The sequence below is a fragment of the Heptranchias perlo genome, chromosome 8 (genome assembly GCF_035084215.1).
Source record: "Heptranchias perlo isolate sHepPer1 chromosome 8, sHepPer1.hap1, whole genome shotgun sequence".
NCBI classification, from domain to species: Eukaryota; Metazoa; Chordata; class Chondrichthyes; order Hexanchiformes; family Hexanchidae; genus Heptranchias; species Heptranchias perlo.
The window spans coordinates 47,856,253-47,875,732 of NC_090332.1; the positions used below are offsets into that span (position 1 = coordinate 47,856,253).

Below are 19,480 nucleotides of genomic sequence, written 5' to 3' on the forward strand. Positions count from 1 at the left end.
GCCGGAGAAAAGAAATCGAAGATCGAGATGCTGGGACACTGGCAGCAACCCTCGGGTAGGTCTTTAACGGGGATTGGGAAGGGGGGTGATCGGGAAGAGGGGCGATTTTTTTGCCTACATCAATTGTTAAAATTAGATAGCCATGTGGTGAAGGATAGAATACTGGAGCCTGATCTTTAGTTGCTTCCAAGAAGTTATTTACAGAGATTCCCCTTACACACACACAACACCCTAGATAAGCTCTCCTACAACAAAGAATACAAGAGTATTCCCAATTGATACCCACCACCTGAAAACAATTAACACTAATTGATATAAATCATACAATTAACACAAATATGTTGGGCGACGCACTTCCAGCTGGTAATGAGCTTCCTGCCTGCCATATTGGAGGTTTAGGAGGTAATTTTGTGCCTGAACAACGGGCACTGCCTGGTCAAATTTCTCGACTACTTTTAGATTGCACCTGAAAAATAGTATGGGCCACGCCTACCAAACGGTAAAGAGAAATTGTGTGGTCAAAAAAATCATTGGTGCTAGATTCTGTGTTCATTAGGTAGGAAATAAGCAGGTTGAAGTTATCACTTGAATGGCATTACATTTACCACTTTCTCGCTCCAGAAGCAGTGCTCCAATAATGACAATTCAATTTTGGAATATCATTGTTTATAATGATAGTGACCAAGTGCTTAAAGAATTTACTTCAAGTTGCCTCCTTTCCTAAATTTGGCCCTGAAAGTTGGGCCCCAGGCAGCGCACGCATCCAGTTAGTGATGTTATCACACAATGTACACAATGACGTCACTAACATGATGTGTGCACTTCTTGGGATCCAATAAGGCCACGGAGGAGAATTCTTTTTGCAAGTCAGAAATCAGGAAAAAAATGTTTTTTAGCCAATTCACCAATCAGGAAAAATGTAGTAAAAAAAATGGTGGAAACAATTTTAAAAGGTCTCAATGGATGATACATGGGATTTGAAGCTTAGCTCTGGGTAGAATAAGATATTGAGATTTGGTACAGTCTGGTTCAGCCTGGCCGAATGGTCGGGGAAAGGGATGGAGTCAGCATCAAAGATGCGGAGTTTATGGAGCTCCCTTGCCATAATCCCATAGTCCTTAGCAGAACTACATTGCAGGGCATCCCCAGGTCAATCTAGACACCTGAAGTGTACTTTCAATGTGCATGGTGTGCTCAATTATTACTGTAGAACATGAATGGATCTCATCATACCATGAATTCCTGTCCTGGGAAGCTGCACAGGTGTTATAAGCCATGGCTATAGAAGATACCATTTATCTCTCAGATGTCATTCACAGACTTGCCTTTGAGTGAAAAAGAGGGCTGGAATGGGGGAATACCTCAAAATGAAGGCATTGCGGAAACTCTCAGGGAAATGAGCATTCACTTGCATAATATAATTGTGCTGATTGCAAGTGAAATGTATATTGACGAGAGAGGAATCTTTTCCAAGAGATCTTGTTGGGCTATGTGGGTGCAATCGATGTCTTCTAGAACCTTTGGGAATCCTGCCACTCTGTGAAATTGCAGTTGCCTGTCCTGCTGCTTCCGACTGTCCATGGCGAACGAGTAAAATTGCTTGCTGTAGCAGCCAATGTATGTGTGATTTGCTTGATGCATCCATACACCATCGATTCGCCAATGTTAGTTGGATGTCCCCAGAGGCAATCTGGAATGGCCTATAGCATAAAAGTTAAGGCCACTTCTGAGCTAATCAGCTACGGCCAGCATGGTGCGATGGTTGAGGTGGGCTGCCAATTGTGGCACAATTCAATGATGGCTTCCTTTCCTCCACAAAAAGAGAAGATATAGGTAAATTCCCAATGGGAAACCACTTGTGACCTGTCTAAAATGGTTGTGGGGGGTGGGGGGGAGTTGGTGGAGTAGCAGCTCCTTAGCAAGTGGCACAAAGACAGGTAGAGAAGCAATTGGCAACGGCAAAAAAATAACAAAATCTTCTTAAACTGAGTCAGAAATAGATTATAAATTGATCAAATTAAACTGGTGAGATGGTGAAACAGCACAAATGTGGTGGAGATGATAGAAAATGGAGCAACTCGTTTTTGCTTCATTTGCATGCAACTGCCCAAAAATAGGCAGGCTCTTCCATAACGGAAAATGATGCTGATACTTATTTTAAGGGACAGAAAATTATAGATGGGGCGTGTAATTTCCTGATATGCATTCCCATTTACCAGCAGCATTGAAGTGGAAAATCTCTACTTAAGATGGAAGCTCGCATTCCTGCATTAGTTCTAATGAATCTTTGCTGTACCTTTTCCGTGGTTCTGATACCTTTCCTATAATGGGAGGGGAGTGTCCAGAACTGCATGCAATAAACTATGGTCTGACCAATGTCTTGTACGGATTCAACATCACTTCCTTTCTTTTGTAGTCAATCCCCCTATGTATAACACCCAGGATCCCAACGGCTTTTTCTGTGGTCTCTTTTTTAACCTGCACCCTCACCTCGAAACATCAGTGTATCTGCACTACTAGAAATCTCTCTTCCATCACTTGGTTAAGGATCTTACTACTTGTAATATACTTCCTTTCACTATAACCACCACACCGCCCCCACCCGCTCTGCACTATTTCATAATTAGGGAGTTGTCTACCAAAAAGGGTCACCATGTGTTTGAAGTTTTCCAGAAAAGCAAACAAAATGGATCAGAAAATTGTGCAGGGAAGGAGCAGCATTCTTGGAGGGTGCTAGTCTGGAAATTGTGGGTCTTAATTTTTGTCCATTTAAATTAACGGATGGAAAATCCATTCGGGTCTGCAATTTCCAAACCAGCGTTTCCTGCAAAGCACTGCTCTTCGCTGGAAACACCCGATCCGCCCTTAAATTCCAAGGTTCTGCTCATCTTAACTGAAAGGATGTTGGACAATGGAAATTCACTAGACTTCACTGATCAAAATGTAAATGACCTGAAGATAGTTCTGAAATGTTTAAGAATTGATTATATAAACACTTTAAGGGCGATGTTATCTTTATTCTAAACACTGAATGTCACATATCAACCAGCACAGTCAGAGTGACCCATTTCATCCTGTACAACTGCATCAGATAAGATCATTCAGGCATGCTTCAAACTGTTATTTTTTATTGCATTGCATTGCAGTCGCACCTCTTGGCCATTGTAAACAGAAATTATGGTCCAATATTGACTTATGTTTTTATTACACTTCACAGAACTTTGATATGTCAGCAGTGCAGCATTAAAAGGGTCACTTATCTTTATTTAGAAGTTTAAAAACATCTTTTGTTAGCCATGTACTTGATTCAATTTACATTAATCGTGTCACTACGTCTTAAAAACATCATTGCATTAGTTACGCATTTTGCCATTTTGATGTACAACTGTTCTGGCTCTCCCTGGCACTAAACTCCAGCAAAATCTTTGGAGTAGCTAATGGTAACTTTGAGCCGGATTTTGCTCTGAGCGGCGAATGAATGACGCCTCATTAGACATGCACTTGCCCATAGACTTTCTATGGGGTTTTATGCGTCAAGTTACTGTAAGTTAGAGATCCAAATGGCACAGCACCCTCTACAGGGCATCTGGGAAGTGGGTGAACAGGGTAAGCAGCTGAGTATCTCCTTAACCAACCAGATTGATGAACTGATAATGAGCAGAGTCTGAACCAGGAAGTGTAAGTTAGAATAGCGAATTCAATTTCAAATCAGGTACAGAAAGCGAAATAAAGAGAGGGAAAGAAAGATTGGATTAAGAGAGAGAGATAAAAGAGACAGAAAGAAAAAGTAAAAAAAAATGTATTTACATTTTAAAAAAAATCTCCAACAATAATTAAAAGCTGAAGGATTGAGATTCCACACTTGCAAAAGTTAATTTTCAGTGCCAGAGAGGTTGTCTGGTAGTAATTAAGACTTATCAGGCCATTAAAAGGATAATTACACTGGAATGGACAAGCCCTAATTTTTTGTGGTGAGTTTAGTCCGTATCTATGACGTCAGTACAGGAACTTCACGCCGTTCAGTACATTCGAATGGGGAACCAGATGGCGAGATGCTATTTTCACGCAGCTTACGGTGGGACAGCACATCTAGGATAGCAACTTCCAGATTTCCGTGTTTAACTTCACATGTGTGCTCGCTAGAAGTTGCTGTCCGATTTGCACATAAATAATGCTGAGCGCTGTTAGCCAATATTTTCACAGCAAAATCCGGCCCTTTATGTTGCAGTTGACACAATTATGCCATAAGTACCTGCTTTGGAACTGTGTAAGCCGACAGCACTGAGTTATACTACTGGCTGTATATCAAGCAAAATGGAGCTCAGGGCATGCTGAGAATGGTAGTAACAGGTCATCTTCCATGCGCATGTTGGCAACAGGGTACCTAACCTACTGGCAGTGTATATCGAAAGGTTTTCCTCAAAAGGTTTTAAGTTTGTTGGGGGCGGATTTTCCTCTTTGGGTATAGTAGCTTGGCAGGATAGAAGCACTTAATCGCAAATTTTCGCACAAGTTGCCAGTGATTTTGTGTCCTGGACACTGAAAAGGAAAACATACCCCAGTACTTTCTTCCCCTCCCGTGCAATCCTGGTCAGTTTATACATTCAGCAGTATGAAACCCCATAAATTTTCTTTTGAAAAAAATACCAGTGTTCAACAAAGACCAGACAAGCAAGTATTCTAGCTGTCTACCTGTTCCTGGATGGCCTTCCTTGTTGCTTTCACTTTCAGATCTTCTTCATCCTCATCCGATGAGGCAAATTTTCTGTGCATGCCTGGCTCTGCGATCTTTTGCTGACTGTTCTTTTGACCTCTGTCACACTGCACAAAGCCAGAATACCCGAGGTTAAACTGAGTAGGAAGTAGATACTGGTGGTTTGCTCAAAGAATGTTCCATATGCGTTCTCAAATAACATGGACAAATTCATGGAATAAATTCTGATAAACAGCTACAACAAATTTTCATCATAGTCATCCATTACAATAGACACTATTCATTTTGGCTATACGTTATGAAAATTCTCAACATTTTGATCCTAGTACAATATTCCTGTTACAAGTAGATTGCAAATGTTGTCAAGGATGTCAGCATTGGCAAACAGAATTTTTCTCCTTTTTTTAAGCACGAGTAGGCACTACTAATTTTGTTACAGCAAAATGATTTTAGTTTTATATTTTTTAAGCATGCTTTCATTTCCTCTCGCTGCCTGTGTATCTTTTTTTTTCATGAGTGTGATTTGTATCTCTCAGTTCCTATGTGCCTCCTCATGTGTTCTTTCTCTCTCTGTCTCTCTCTATACTTGTGGTTCTCTCTCTATCCATCTGCCCCTGTGTGTAGCAAACCCAATTCTGCAAGACATCCAGGCGTTAGAAGCAGATATCCCTACTGGCTTACTTCCATTCACTAGATCTCCTTTACATTGGGAACAAATTAAATGGTTCAGAACTAGGGGTATAAGATTAGTAATTCACAACAGACCTACTCACAAAATCGAGATATAAATTTGTACCAATCAGATTATCGGGACTAGTTACTTCAACAGATACAGGTTTTGAACTAAAACAGATCTCGTGAAGATATACATAATGTCATATATGCACAGAACATACCATTGTATGTGAAGCACTTTGAGGTTCAGAGAGATGCAATAAGACGCTGTAGTTCTTTCTTTCTCGAATACGTAGATCAATTAATTTTAATTACGAAGGGTTGATTATTTTGGACTTCAATATTCAATTGGCGTTGGGAGGGAGGAGCTACCTTGGGGATAATACAATGTAAACTGACACTAAGCACTCAGCCACAGCGTAACTCACTAGCTTGTTTGTTGCATCATGGGCTGGATACAGAATAAATGTGACCTATTGTTATATACTTCTGATGAGAAAGCAAGATGGTGTGGTTGACAGAAATCAACCAAATAAGTGGTTATGTTGGGCTACATAGTCTTTTGCTGTCGAATGTTTCACATTTTATGTTCCTAATAGGCCTCAGATTTAGGTACACAGCCCAAGACGTACACAGCTGTTATACTGTATAATAGCCATCCTGAAGCTATAGAATGAGATGGTCAGTTCTTGACTGGTAACACATCCAAAATCAACCACCGAAAAATTTCACAAAGACCCACTAGTTGGAAAGTATGATATGGAATAAACTTGAACCCGTGTCTAAAGATAAATATCCAAATCCATGGTCCATCTAATCCTCAAAAATTCAATCTTCATAAAACATTCCACATTATGAGAAATCAAATACTCACTTTAGCCACACACATGATCACATGGTTCTGCAGCAAAGGAGCAATACACTTCAGAGTGAGAAGGGGGAAGCAGGAGCAGAGGAGCCTTATAGTCAACAGCACTTGTGACCCAACCGTTAAGCATGTTGTCTGGTGATCAGTAATAAAGAGTAGAGCAGCAGCAGAGAAGAGTCTTTTACAATTAGAAGCTCCTCTGCTGTAGGGATGCTGCGAAGTTGCTTCTCTCAGATGGTATATGTTATTGTATACAGTTTTAACTCACGTATCACAACAGAGACGCCGGGGGAATTTTAAACCCCCTCCCCCGACCTCAGCCAACGACGGGCGGGAGAGGGTCGGTGGGGGAGGGGGTTAAACCGTCATATTCGCAAAACCCGACCCCAACCCGCTGTGCCCGCACCCGATTCCGTTTTAACCACGGCGGATATTGGGAGTCCAAGTAACCCGCTCTGGAGAGGCAGGTCAGTCGTGATCATCTTTAAATGAGACTCTTTTCCTGAGATCGTGGCAGCAATTTGAAATTAATGCCTCTTGCACAGAATTCACAGTGAAATGGATGCGAGTTTGAGCGACGCTTCATTGGGATGGTTAAAGATCAGGAGTCCCGATATCAATAAAGGCTCAGTGCTCACAGCTGCTTTCTCAGTTCCCTCTGGAGAGTACTTGTTGTGACACTTATTTGTACAGTTTGGAGGTGTTGACACAGAGAGCATCAGGATGGGTGGCATCATGGCTGCTTTTGATTGAACGTCAGGTGAGGAACACAATCAGCATCCACAGCAGTGAGGGCGTGCTGGGGAGGGAGCTACATGTGGACAACAGAGAGAGGAGCAACAGAGGGGTCGTGTTCGCAGGAGGCACTACTCACTTAACAGGGTCTACAGACAGAGGCTCAGCTTCCTTGACCTCCCAGAAGAATGGTGCTTCCGGAGGCTGAGATTGTCATGTCAGGTGGTCACAGACATCGGTAGCTTCCTACAGGAAGACCTGCTCCCTGCTGGGCCTGGTGGCCACGTATTGTCAGTGGCTGTGAAAGTCACCACTGCCCTCAATGTTTTTGCCTCTGGTTCCTTCCAGTGTGATACCGAAGACATATCGAGGGTGTCGCAGTCGGCTGCACATAAATGCATAAGGCAAGTGACGGATGGATTGTTTCGCTGGGCTGGGAGCTACGTAAACTACCCCTGTGATGACAATAGCCAGAATGAGCAGGCACTCAAATTCGCTTCTCTGGCTGGCCTTCCACAGGTGCAGGGTGGCATTGACTGCTCAAATGTGGAAATCCAAGCACCCATTGACCAACGAGGAACATTCATCAACCGCAAGGGAATTCACTCCATCAATGTGCAGCTGGTGTGCAACCACAAAAAAAGGTTCATGCAGGTCTGCAAAAGATTCCCTGGGAGCTGCCATGATGCTTTCATACTGCGGCAGTCCAATATCCAAAACATGTTCAGACCTGGAACCAACCTTAAGAGGTGGCTGCTAGATGTCAAGGGATACCCTCTTCAAACCTGGCTGATGACCTCTGAGGAACCCCACCGATGAACCCCAAGAGTGGTACAACAACAGCCATATGACAATCAGATGTGTCATCGAGCAAGCCATTGGCATGCTCAAGTTGTGCTTCAGGTGCCTGGAGAGGTCTGAAGGTGCCCGTCAGTACTTGCCAGTGAGGGTCTCTAGGATAATCGTAGTGTGCTGCGTTCTGCACAACAAAGCACAGCAGCGGGGACTAGAGGTGGAGGAGGGACAAGCCGCTTAGCACTCATCATCTGATGAGGATTCCAATGACAAGGAGGAGGAAGAGGAAGATGAGCCCCCAACGTCAGACCAGCCGATCACAATGCTGCTAGGGATGCCAGGGATGCCTTGATAGCTCGAAGGGTCAGCTAGTCATTCACACTGGACCAAAGTAACTACCATATCCCCCGTGGTCAGGGCCTGCAGAGACTGATTAGTGTGCCGCAATTCAAATTCCACAGAGGAGACCACTCTCTCCATGGAAGACATCCTTATAACGGCCTGCGACATCAATCCACAAATGTTTGAGCTGGACTCCTCCATCCTCTGTGTCATTGTGGAGATTATGCCTGGCAGGGCTGCCAGTATCTCGTACAGTTGCTGCTGACCCTCTATCATTCTCCTTTGCATTGATGGCTCACCCGGGTTCAGCATCTCTGTCCAGCTGAGCAGAGCTTGGAGAGGACGGCGCCCTCCAACATGGACTCTCCAAAGCTGTTCCTACCACCACTCACTGCTCGTGCTCACTTGTGAACTGTGATTCACCAGGTGAGAACCCACCTAACTCTCTAACAGGACCCACCGATGTGCTCGTATCTGCGCCGGTGCCTAGTTCGCATGTGTCCTGTGACTGTGCACCCTCAGAAGGAATCAGCTCCTCTGAGGAAACGTTGTCTGGAAGGGGCACGGGTTGCTGTTGTTCACGTGATGGCCCTGGAGGAGAGAAGAGACGGATATGATTCAGTCATGGGAATGTAAAAATGTTGAAATTCACATGATTAAGGTGATCAGATTTCATTCGATGCTGAAATCAAGTCAACAAGTCAATTAATGCTGTCATCGTGCAGCAGTGAAGTCTGACACTCGCCATCTCCGATACTTAGGGACGATGATTTTCCACTTATTGCGTGGCCTCCTGCTCCGCATTTTTCAACTCCACGATCTGTGGTGGCCCACCTCCTTGTATTCTGTGCTCTTTTCTGTTGCAAGGGGGCACAACAGACCTATGAGTCGCTGTAAGGCATGTGTGAATCCAATGGATGCAGTGTATTCAGTAAGGGTGACCAGCAGGCAGATGCATCACAAGTAGCATTGACATGTATTTGATGAACGTGTTGACAGTGCCATTTGAGGATGTGTGCTGAGAATCGGGGGAGCTGACTGAGGTGGTATCACATTACATAAGGATTGGGGTGAGTGGCAATGGTGGATGGAGGAAGGGGAGGTGAGGATGTGCATTGAAATGGAACGATGGATGCTGCTGAAACTTAAATGGGTGTGAGGAGTGATGTGATGGAGTGCGCTTGACAAGACAAAGTGAGGGGGGGGTTCTCTACAGAATGTAGGTGAATCAGCAACTATGCTCACCTTTCCTGACCTGGTTAGGTCATTAAACCACTTCTTGCACTGAATCCATGTCCTGAGCACAATACTCCTCCTGCTCACCTCCAGCCACACCTTCGTTATAGCAGCAGGTTTTCTCTTCCCATTACTGGGGAATAGGACCTCCTTCCTTGCCCTCAATGCACCCAGCAGTACATCAAGGGATGCCTCATTAAAGTGGGACGCAGCCTTTGACCTTCCTGACTCCATTTCAAATTATATTTCTCTCCTACAATTCTCCTAACTCTTCCAAATTCCTTCTGTGCATTGGCCCTTTTAATTGTCGAGGTGAAATCGCATCATGCGAATGCGCATCACGCCTGCTCATGTGAACTGGAGACGGGAAACCAGTAAGTAAAACGATAATGAGGCATCCATGTTGAAATTGGACATTGCCACAGGTCCCACAATCTTCCGCATTTCGTGCCCACTATCGCCCCCCCCACCCCCCAGATTCTGCCTCTGCATTAATATCGACCCCACTCTCTCTGCTCTCTTAGACTTCTATTCTTCATTGTTTTAAAATTCTGTCTTCTAACGATTTTGTAACGTTCCATTGTTTATTTCAGGCAATGCATTCCAGATCATAACAACTTGCTGCGTAAAATAAATTCTCTTCCTGTGCCCCCTGGCTTTTTTGCCAATTATCTTAAATCTGTGACCTCTGGTTACCATGACCCCCGCCAGTGGAAACAGTTTCTCCCTATCTAGTCAATCAAAACCCCTCATTCATCATGAGGAAGAAAGAAAGAAGGAAAGAAAGAAAATAAAAGAACTAATTTATAGTGCACATTTCATGACCTCAGAACACTGAAAGCGCTTCATAGCCAGTGAAGTACTTTTGAAATGCAGTCACTGTTGTAATGTAAGGAAATGCAGCAGCTAAATTATGCACAGCAAGATCCCACAAACAGCAATGAGATAAATGACCAGATAATATGTCTTTTTAGTTATGTTGGTTGAGGGACTAATATTGGCCAGGACACAGATTATCTGGTCATTATCTCATTGCTGTTTGTGGGACCTTGATGTGAGCAAATTGGCTGCTGCGTATCCTACATTACAACAGCCTTTGGCTTTTACTCTGTTCCAATCAAATTCGCTGCAGGCCTCAGGAACAATACCTCCTTTTCCTAGTTACTCTGCAGCTCTGTGGGCTGCACACTAACCATCGTAACTTTCAGACCTTAGCTAAATTCGCCTTTTTCTTCACTACAAGGGAGTAGACTGTTCAAAGCCCAAGAGAAGATGGGTTGATGTCCTCGTGTAGACCCTTCTAGCGGGGATGGGGTCTGGTTCTTTTCTGTATGCCTGTGTTTTTTCTTTGGGATACAGATTCACCGGTTTTACATTCCCAACCTTTCAGTTTTCATATTAGACGTACCTACTTCTGCAAGCTTTCTGGTTTTTTTATCCTGACATCCCCATTTGCTTGCTGTTTGCCTTGGGTGGACCGGTTACTATCTCAGCTATTTGCTCATTCATTTGTCTCTTTTAATGTCTCCCTAACAGAGATGATCTTTTACATCATCTAACAATCTTCTGCTTTTCTTTTAATGAGGTTGCAGACCATGCAACCCATTAACTTCCTGTGATTGAAATATCTTGTGTTTTCTCTGCCTCTCCTTTTTTGCTGATTCAATATCATTATCTTCCATTTTGAAGTTCTGAAGAGTTCGACCCATAACCTTAACCGCTCTTTTCCCTACAGGTGCTAACTGATCCGCTGTGTATTTCCAGCATTCTCAGTTTTTGTTTCAGATTTCCTGCAATGCAGTTTTTTTTTGCTGTTTACTCCAAAAAGATATGGTTAATTTGGTTCTCACCATCAGCATATCATTACTTTTTCTCCATTTTAATGAGATTGAAGGTTATACCGTACAATACGAAGTGGCTAACGCCACCCGACTGAAGGTTTTTATATTTGATAATCTGAAGACTATAAAGAACTGTTTGCAAACACTATGGGCTAGATTTTGACTACTGGGTGGTCAACTAGTGCAGGCTGCCTGCTCGATAGTCCTGATGGGAGGCCAGGTCCATTTTGAGGCTGGCCCTCGTTACCATACCCCCAGCAGGCTGTGGACAGGAAAAGTGTGCTTGGGGGAAGCCTGCTGGCTCCAGACCGCGCGATATCGATCGGTCTGGGAACTGAATAAGGTAGGTTACGGGGTTGCGGGGGGGGGGGGCAGTGTTCACTCTTGTTCCTCCTGGCCCCACAAAAGTAACTAAGAACATATTTTCAGGTTCTTCTTTGGTGGGTGATCAACTGAAACACTGCCCAGTTCCACCCTAAAATGGTAATCAGGATCCACTTTAGGTCATAGGACTCTGATTTGCATATTAAAAGGGCCTATCACCTGAAACAGACAGCGCTTTGGCCGTCCAGCTGTAGACCCCTTGAAGGTAGTAGTGGCCAGAGTGCCGATGTAATCATAGGAACAGGAGTAGGTCAATCAGCCCCTCGAGCCTGTTCCACCATTCTATTAGATCATGGCTGATCTGTATCTTAACTCCATTTACCTGCCTTGGTTTCATATCCCTTAATACTCTTACCTCAGAAAAATCTATCAATCTCAGTTTTGACATTTTCAATTGAGGGAGAGAGTTTCAGATTTCCACTACCCTTTGAGTGAAGAAGTGCTTCCTGGCATCACCCCTGAACGGCCCAGCTCTAATTTTAAGTTTATGCCCCCTTGTTCTGAACTTCCTCATCAGAGAAAATAATTTCTGTCCATCTACCCAATCAAATATTTCAATCATCTTAAACACCTCGATTAGATCACCCCATAATCTTCTATACTCAAGAGAATATAAGCCTAGCCTATGCAACCTACCCTCATACTTTAATCCTTTTAGTCCCGGTATCATTCTGGTGAATCTTCTCTGCAACCCTTCCTAGGCCAATATATCCTTTTTGAGATGTGGTGCTCAGAACTGAATGCAATACTCCAGATGGGGTCTAACCAGAGCTTTATATAACTATAGCTTAACTTTCACCCCTTTGTATTCCAGCCTCCTTGAGATAAAAGCCAACATTCCCCATTAGCCTTTTTAATTATTTTTTGTATCTGTCCACTAGTTTTTAGTGATTTCTGTACTTAGAGTCATAGAGTCATAGAGTTATACAGCACGGATAGAGGCCCTTTGGCCCATCGTGTCCGCGCCGGCCATCAAGCCCTGTCTACTCTAATCCCATATTCCAGCATTTGGTCCGTAGCCTTGTATGCTATGGCATTTCAAGTGCTCATCCAAATGCTTCTTGAATGTTGTGAGGGTTCCTGCCTCCACAACCCTTTCAGGCAGTGAGTTCCAGACTCCAACCACCCTCTGGGTGAAAAAGTTCTTTCTCAAATCCCCTCTAAACCTCCCGCCTTTTACCTTGAATCTATGTCCCCTTGTTATAGAACCCTCAACGAAGGGAAAAAGCTCCTTAGTATCCATCCTATCTGGACCCCTAAATCTCATTGCTCTTCCACAGTTCTTAGCTTCTCACCATTTAAAAATACCCTGATCTATCTTTCCTAGGTCCAAAGCGGGTGACCTCACACTTTCCCATGTTGAACTCCATCTGCCACAGTTTTGCCCACTCACTTAATCCATCAATGTCCCGCTGCAACTTCTGCTCCCATCTACACTATTTACTGTGCCACCTAACTTAGTGCTGCCAGCAAACTTGCATATACGGCTCTCTATTCCTTCGTCTAAATCATTGATAAATATAGTGAAAAGCTGAGGCCCCAGTACAGATCCCTGTGGGACGCCACTAGTTACATCCTGCCAATCTGAGTACATGCCCATTATCCCTACTCTCTGTATCCTACCTAGAGTTGCCAACTCTGATCGGAGGCATTCCTGGAGGTTTGATCACATGATGTTCTGACCACAAGACATCTGACATGGATGCCTGATCACGTGACATCCATAAATGTTATTGCATTTACCGTTATAAAGGTTGGGTCCCCTGTAATTGAGTATCTTTGCTCGTGGTTTTGCGCCAGCAGCTGGTGTGTGAGAAGTTCCAAGAACCAGGAGGCCTCCCGTGAGCAGACGGGAACCAAAGGTGGGGGAGCAATTTGCAGAAGGGAAACCAGACTTGGGAGGAACATTGTTTCCACCAATAACTAATGGTAGCTCACCAAACTTGCACAGATAACTAATAGTAATAGTGATAACATTCAGATTCCCCCCATAACCAACAGTAATGCAATAACTTCCTGATAGTCTATATCTAACTGGCAGTAATAGATGTAATGCCCTGATATCCTACCTGTAACTAGTAGTAATCCTACAACCCACTGATATTCACCCTGAAACCATAGCCAGAAATCCTACGCACAAGTTGCAATCAGGCTCCCACAGTAAGGTCCCCAGGTTTCACTTACCCTTTCTAAACAGTGAAAAACTTGAAACAGTGGCGGTCCAAAGAGACTTAGGGGTCATTAAAATGTCCTGGACAGGTACAGAAAATAATCAAAAAGGCTAATGGAATGCTGGCCTTTATATCTAAAGGGCCAGAATGCAAGGGGGTAGAAGTCATGCTACAGCTATACAATGCCCTGGTTAGACCACACCTGGAGTACTGTGTCAGTTCTGGACACCACACCTTAGGAAGGACATATTGGCCTTGGAGAGAGTGCAGCGTAGATTTACTAGAAAGACACCTGGACTCCAAGGGTTAAATTACGAGGAGAGATTACACAAACTAGGGTTGTGTTCCCTGGAATTTAGAAGATTAAGGAGTGATTGGATTGAGGTTTTCAAGATATTAAGGTGAACTGATAGGTTGGATGGAGAGAAACTATTTCCACTGGTTGGGGAGTCTAGGACTAGGGGACATAGCCTAAAAATTAAAGCCAGGACTTTCAGGAGTGAAGTTAGGAAATACTTCCACACGCAAAGGGTGGCAGAAGTTTGGAACTCTCTTCTGCAAATGGCAGTTGTTGCTAACTCAATTGTTAATTTTAAATCTGAGACTGATAGATTTTTGCATTAAGGGATATGGGGCTAAGCTGGGTATATGGAGTTAGGTCGCAGATCAACCATGATCTCATTGAATGGCGGTACAGGCTCAAGGGGCTAAATGACCTACTCCTGTTCCCACGTTCCTATTACCCCTTTACTGGCTGCTCCTCTCTCAGCGCCGCTCCCACTCACCACGTTGCTGCTGCTGCTCCCGGCACAGTAGGAAATGCTAGTACCCACATCCAACCCCACTCCATTCATCACCCCCAACTTGAGCCCCAATCTCCGCACCCCCCAGTCCCCTTATCTGCCCCAATCCCCTTCTCTCCCTCTACCTCCCATCCCGATACCCTATTACCAGTCTCCCTCACTCCCAGAGCCCCCGTTTCCCAGTCTCCAGTGTCCATCTCTCCTTATCTCCCCTCCTCACTCTCCCCGCACCCCCCGATTGCTGACTCCACCCCGATTCCATTTCACATCACATCATTAAAGCTTTTGTGGTTCTCATTTGCTTGAAAAGTTCCCCGACTGCAGGCTCCCGACTGCACTGCAGCCGGTTGTGGCTCTCTGCAGGTGAGATCACCGAGCCGGGGGGGTTGGTGGGGGGGAGGGTGTCGCACTGTGGTGGGAAATTTAAATTGCCTTTCTTCCTGGCTGGTAGAGGCTACACTTGGGAGACTTCTGCCAAAACAGAAGAGTTGGGAACCCTGCTTCAACTTCCTAACCAATTCCCTACCCATGTCACTAGGTAGCCACCAATTTCATGAATTTTCATTTTTGCTAACAGACTGGCCATTTTTGGGCTCCTTTTGCCCCATTTATGCCAGATGGCCCAAGTTCAAATCTAATCCTATAATGTATTCCCCACCTCCCCACCATACCATTGAAACCATGGTCGTCATTATCTGGTTCATGACATAATAGTTCTGGATGCCATTTTTATAAACGTATTTTCTTCCCTTATTTCACCTTACGATATCAAGGCAGTTTTCAATTTGCAAGCATTGTTCAGAGGGACACTGCATGATACAGCAAAATCATCTGCTCCACAAGCACTACCAAGTAAATCCAAGATCGAGCCATCCAGTGAGTCGCACAAAACACCACAACCTCTTCATGTTGCAAACAACTGTGCCAGAAGGTCTTGTGGATTTGTAAAGGGTAGGTCATGTCTAACGAACCTAATTGAATTTTTTGAGGAAGTAACTAAAGTGGACAAGGGAATGTCTATGGATGTAGTTTATATGGACTTCCAGAAGGCATTCGATAAGGTTCCACATAAGAGACTGTTAGCTAAAAGTAAAGCTCATGAAATTGAAGTCAAATTATTGACCTGGTTAGGAGATTGGTTAGGAGATAGACACTGGGATAATGGTATGTACTCTAATTGGAAGGAAGTGACTAGTGGTGTCCTACAAGGATCTGTGCTGGGGACTCAACTATTCATTATATTTATTAATGACTTAGATGAGACAATAGAGAGCCATATATCCAAGTTTGCTGATGACACAAAGATAGGTGGCATAGTAAGTAGTGTAGACAGGAGCATAAAATTACAAAGAGACATTGATAAAGTCAGTGGGCAAAACTGTGGCAGATGGATTTCAACACAGTTAAGTGTGAGGTCATCCATTTTGGACCAAAAAAGGATAGATCTGAATATTTTATAAATGGTAAACAGCTAGGATCAGTGGAGGTCCAAAGAGATTTAGGGTTCCAAGTATACAGATCTCTAAAATGCAGTAGTTAGGTACAAAAAATAATCAAAAAGGCTAATGGAATGTTAGCCTTTATAACTAGAGGGCTAGAATATAAAGGGGAGAAGGTTTTGCTACACCTATACAAAGCCCTGGTTAGACCACATCTGGAGTACTGTTTACAGTTCTGGGCACCGCAACTTAGAAAGGATATATTGGCATTGGAAGGAGTGCAGGTGCAGATGCACCAGAATGTTACCAGGGCTCCAAGGGTTAAATTATGAGGAGAGATTACATAAACTAGGCTTGTATTCCCTGGAATATAGAAGGTCAAAGGGTGATTTGATTGATGTTTAGGATTTTGAAAGGAACTAATAGGGTAGATAGAGAGAAACTGTTTCTGCTGCTGTCGGAGTCCAGGACAAGTGGACATAACCTTAAATTCAGAGCCAGACCAATCAGGAGAGAAGTTAGGAAACACTTCTTCACACAAAGGGTGGTAGAAGTGTGGAACTCTCTCCCACAAAAAGCAATAGATGCTAGCTCAATTAATAATTTTAAATCTGAGCTCGACAGATTTTTGCTAGCCAAGGGTATCAAGGGATCAGGAGCCAAGGCTGGTGGATGGAGTTAGGATATAAATCAGCCATGATCTCACTTAATGGCGGAACAGACTCGAGGGGCTGAATGGCCTACTCTTGTTCTTATGTTCCTATTCTTTGTAAATTAATTCATTTATTTTAACATTTTAGGTCCCTTCAAGGCCCATTTTATATCCATCCAAAAAACAGCAAAAAAATGGTTGCAACCTGTTAAATACGTTGTATTCAACAAAAGGCCCAAATGTCATAATATACTCAAAGCTGTGACATTTGTGCAGTCTGTAGTTGAATGAATATCATATACAAATTTGTCCCGACATGCATCCTTCATTTATTAGTAATGCTCGGTACAATAAACAAATTGGTAAATGTCATTGCATGTCACTGGCAAACAAAGAACTTTCTCTGTCACCCTGCCAGGTATAACTTGTTCTTAAAAAACTGCAAGATGTTCATCCTCTTTGTATTTATCAACTTACGCATGTATACGTGGAATTAAACAAGGCTGTTACCACACACTTGCTGTTTTGATTGAGTGCATTAATAAAATCAGCAACAAAGTTAGAAAGGAGCAATTACTTTTAAAAGATCCCATGAAGAATGTTGCACATATCTGGAAGAGAATTCAATTACAGAGTCAGCTTTCGACATTAGCTTCAAAAGCAAAATACTGTGGATGCTGGAAATCTGAAATAAAAACATGAAATGCTGGAGAAGCTCAGCAAGTCAGGCAGCCTCTGTGGAAAAAGAAGCAGAGTTAACGTTTCAGGTCGAAGGTCAGACAAAAGGGCCCCGATATTAGCGAGGAGGCGGGATGGCATCGGGGGGGGGGGGGGGGGGCGGGGGGGGGAATTGGGCACGTGGCAAACCCGCATGAACCAAACTTACTGTTTCCGACGCGATCGCACATTGGTTGATAGTGGTCAACACCCTCTCCCTGTGTCGCGCCCAGCAACTAGCCTGATTGACAGGCTGGCTGCCATCAGGAGCTGCAATGCGAGGTTGGGGGGGGGGTGAGAAAGAGAGAGAGCCAGATGTCATCCGACGTGGACTGGAAGACCTGTGGGGGGAGGGGGGGCGCAGAGAATGGAAGATCCAGCGCTGGACTGGAAGACCGGGGGCGGGGGGGTGGGGGAGAGAGGAAGACTGGAGGGAAGAGGGGAAGATCGGGGGGAGAGGGAAAGATCAGGGAGGAGAGGGGAAGATTGGGGGGAGGGGGGAAGATCTGGGGGGAGAGGGGAAGATTGGGGGGAGGGGGGAAGATCAGGGAGGAGAGGGGACGTCTGGGGGGGAGGAGAGGGGAAGATCGGGGGAGGAGAGGGGAAGATTGGGGGGAGAGGGGAAGATCTGGGGGGAGAGGGGAAGATTGGAGGAGATCGGGGGGAGAGGGGAAGATTGGGGGGAGGGGGGAAGATCGGGGGGAGAGGGGAAGACTGGAGGGGGGGAGGAGAGGGGACGATCGGGGGAGGAGAGGGGAAGATTGGGGGGAGAGGGGAAGATCTGGGGGGGAGAGGGGAAGATTGGGGGGAAGAGGGGAAGATCTGGGGGAGAGGGGGAAGATCAGGAGGGTGAGATCAGGGGGACATCGGGAAAAGATCAGGAAGGTGAGATCGGTGGGACATCGGGAGGGTGAAGAGGAGGACATCAGAGCGGGAGACATCAGACATCGGAGCAGGTTTCAAAGGTAGGTGCATTTAGTGTTTTCACTTCATTACATTTTTAAAATTTAATTTATTTTGTTTCTTGTTCCCTGGTCCGGCCCTTCAAGTGGTGGGCAAGCTGCCCAGGTAAGTTAAAAATCTTTCTAATCCCTTCCGCTGTCACAGGTAAAGTGCCTGAAGTACCTCAATGAGGTACATTTGGTTCTTCAACCATCATCCTGCTGGCTTTAATTGCCGGCGGGACTTCCGGTTTCAGATCGTCCGCACGCACACAAGTGGGTCCCTGGGAAACTCGGAAGTCGGCAGATTGGAGCTGGCTTCTGAACCGGAACGGGATTTGCGTGATTTTCAGAGCCCCCCCGTCACCAATGCACCCGCATTTGCCTCCTAAAATCACCCCCAAGGTCTTTGACCTGAAACGTTAACTCTGTTTCTTTCTCCACAGATGCTGCCTGACCTGCTGAGCTTCTCCAGCATTTTCTGTTTGACATTAGCTTACATAGTTATGTCATTAAACTGTTTGTTTGTTCTGTGTAATGATGTGACCTATCACTGCACATGTACATAAGTGGCAAGCTCAGTCTCCAGAAGATTTGTATTATTTTTATCCGTGCTTGTTCTCTTCTCAAAACAGAAGTTTATTTACAACTCTGTTAGTTAAATTCATAATCCCTACTCCCAGAGTTAATACCTAGATAGTTTTGTCTTTACAAAAAATAGTAATATGAGGCAGATTCCCCCCTACATATGGTGTAATCAGAAATAAATCTATGGTTAAATTTATTCAGAACAATGAGTAGATATTGTTTTGGAGGGGGGTCGAGAGCTGCTTGGAAAATATACCTTAAAATTATCGTGTAACAGATGACATAATTGAAAAAAAACTAAATATAATGCTAAATTGTTACTCATTTAATATGAGTGGTATTGTTTCCCCAGATATTGGAATATGATGGGTATGGAATATTCTTCTACCTCTTGAAAGTTCAAGGGGCAAGGGAGAAACATGCTCTTCTTTTCCTATGAGACTACTCGATGGTTAAATGCTTTTGGAATAAAACGTAGAGTTTTTGAACGTCAGTCTCAGGATACCCACAAGGACCCATTTTCTTTTGCAATCTTCTGCCGGGTGCATTTCAGGAACGTAGCTGCTGGCCACCAGTCTC

General features: G+C 44.3%; 1 protein-coding gene across 3 annotated transcripts in view; it reads right to left on the bottom strand.

Moving 5' to 3' along the window:
- si:ch211-130h14.4 (uncharacterized) overlaps nt 1-19,480 on the bottom strand; it is a 210,796-nt gene that overhangs the window by 137,233 nt on the left and 54,083 nt on the right. Inside the window, exon 3 of one of the 3 annotated variants that reach the window (XM_067989085.1) lies at nt 4,693-4,821. The exons of the other annotated variants lie outside the window; for them this stretch is intronic. Coding sequence (XP_067845186.1) covers nt 4,693-4,821 — 129 coding nt within the window. The remainder of the gene's footprint in view (nt 1-4,692; nt 4,822-19,480) is intronic. 3 annotated transcript variants of the gene reach the window in all.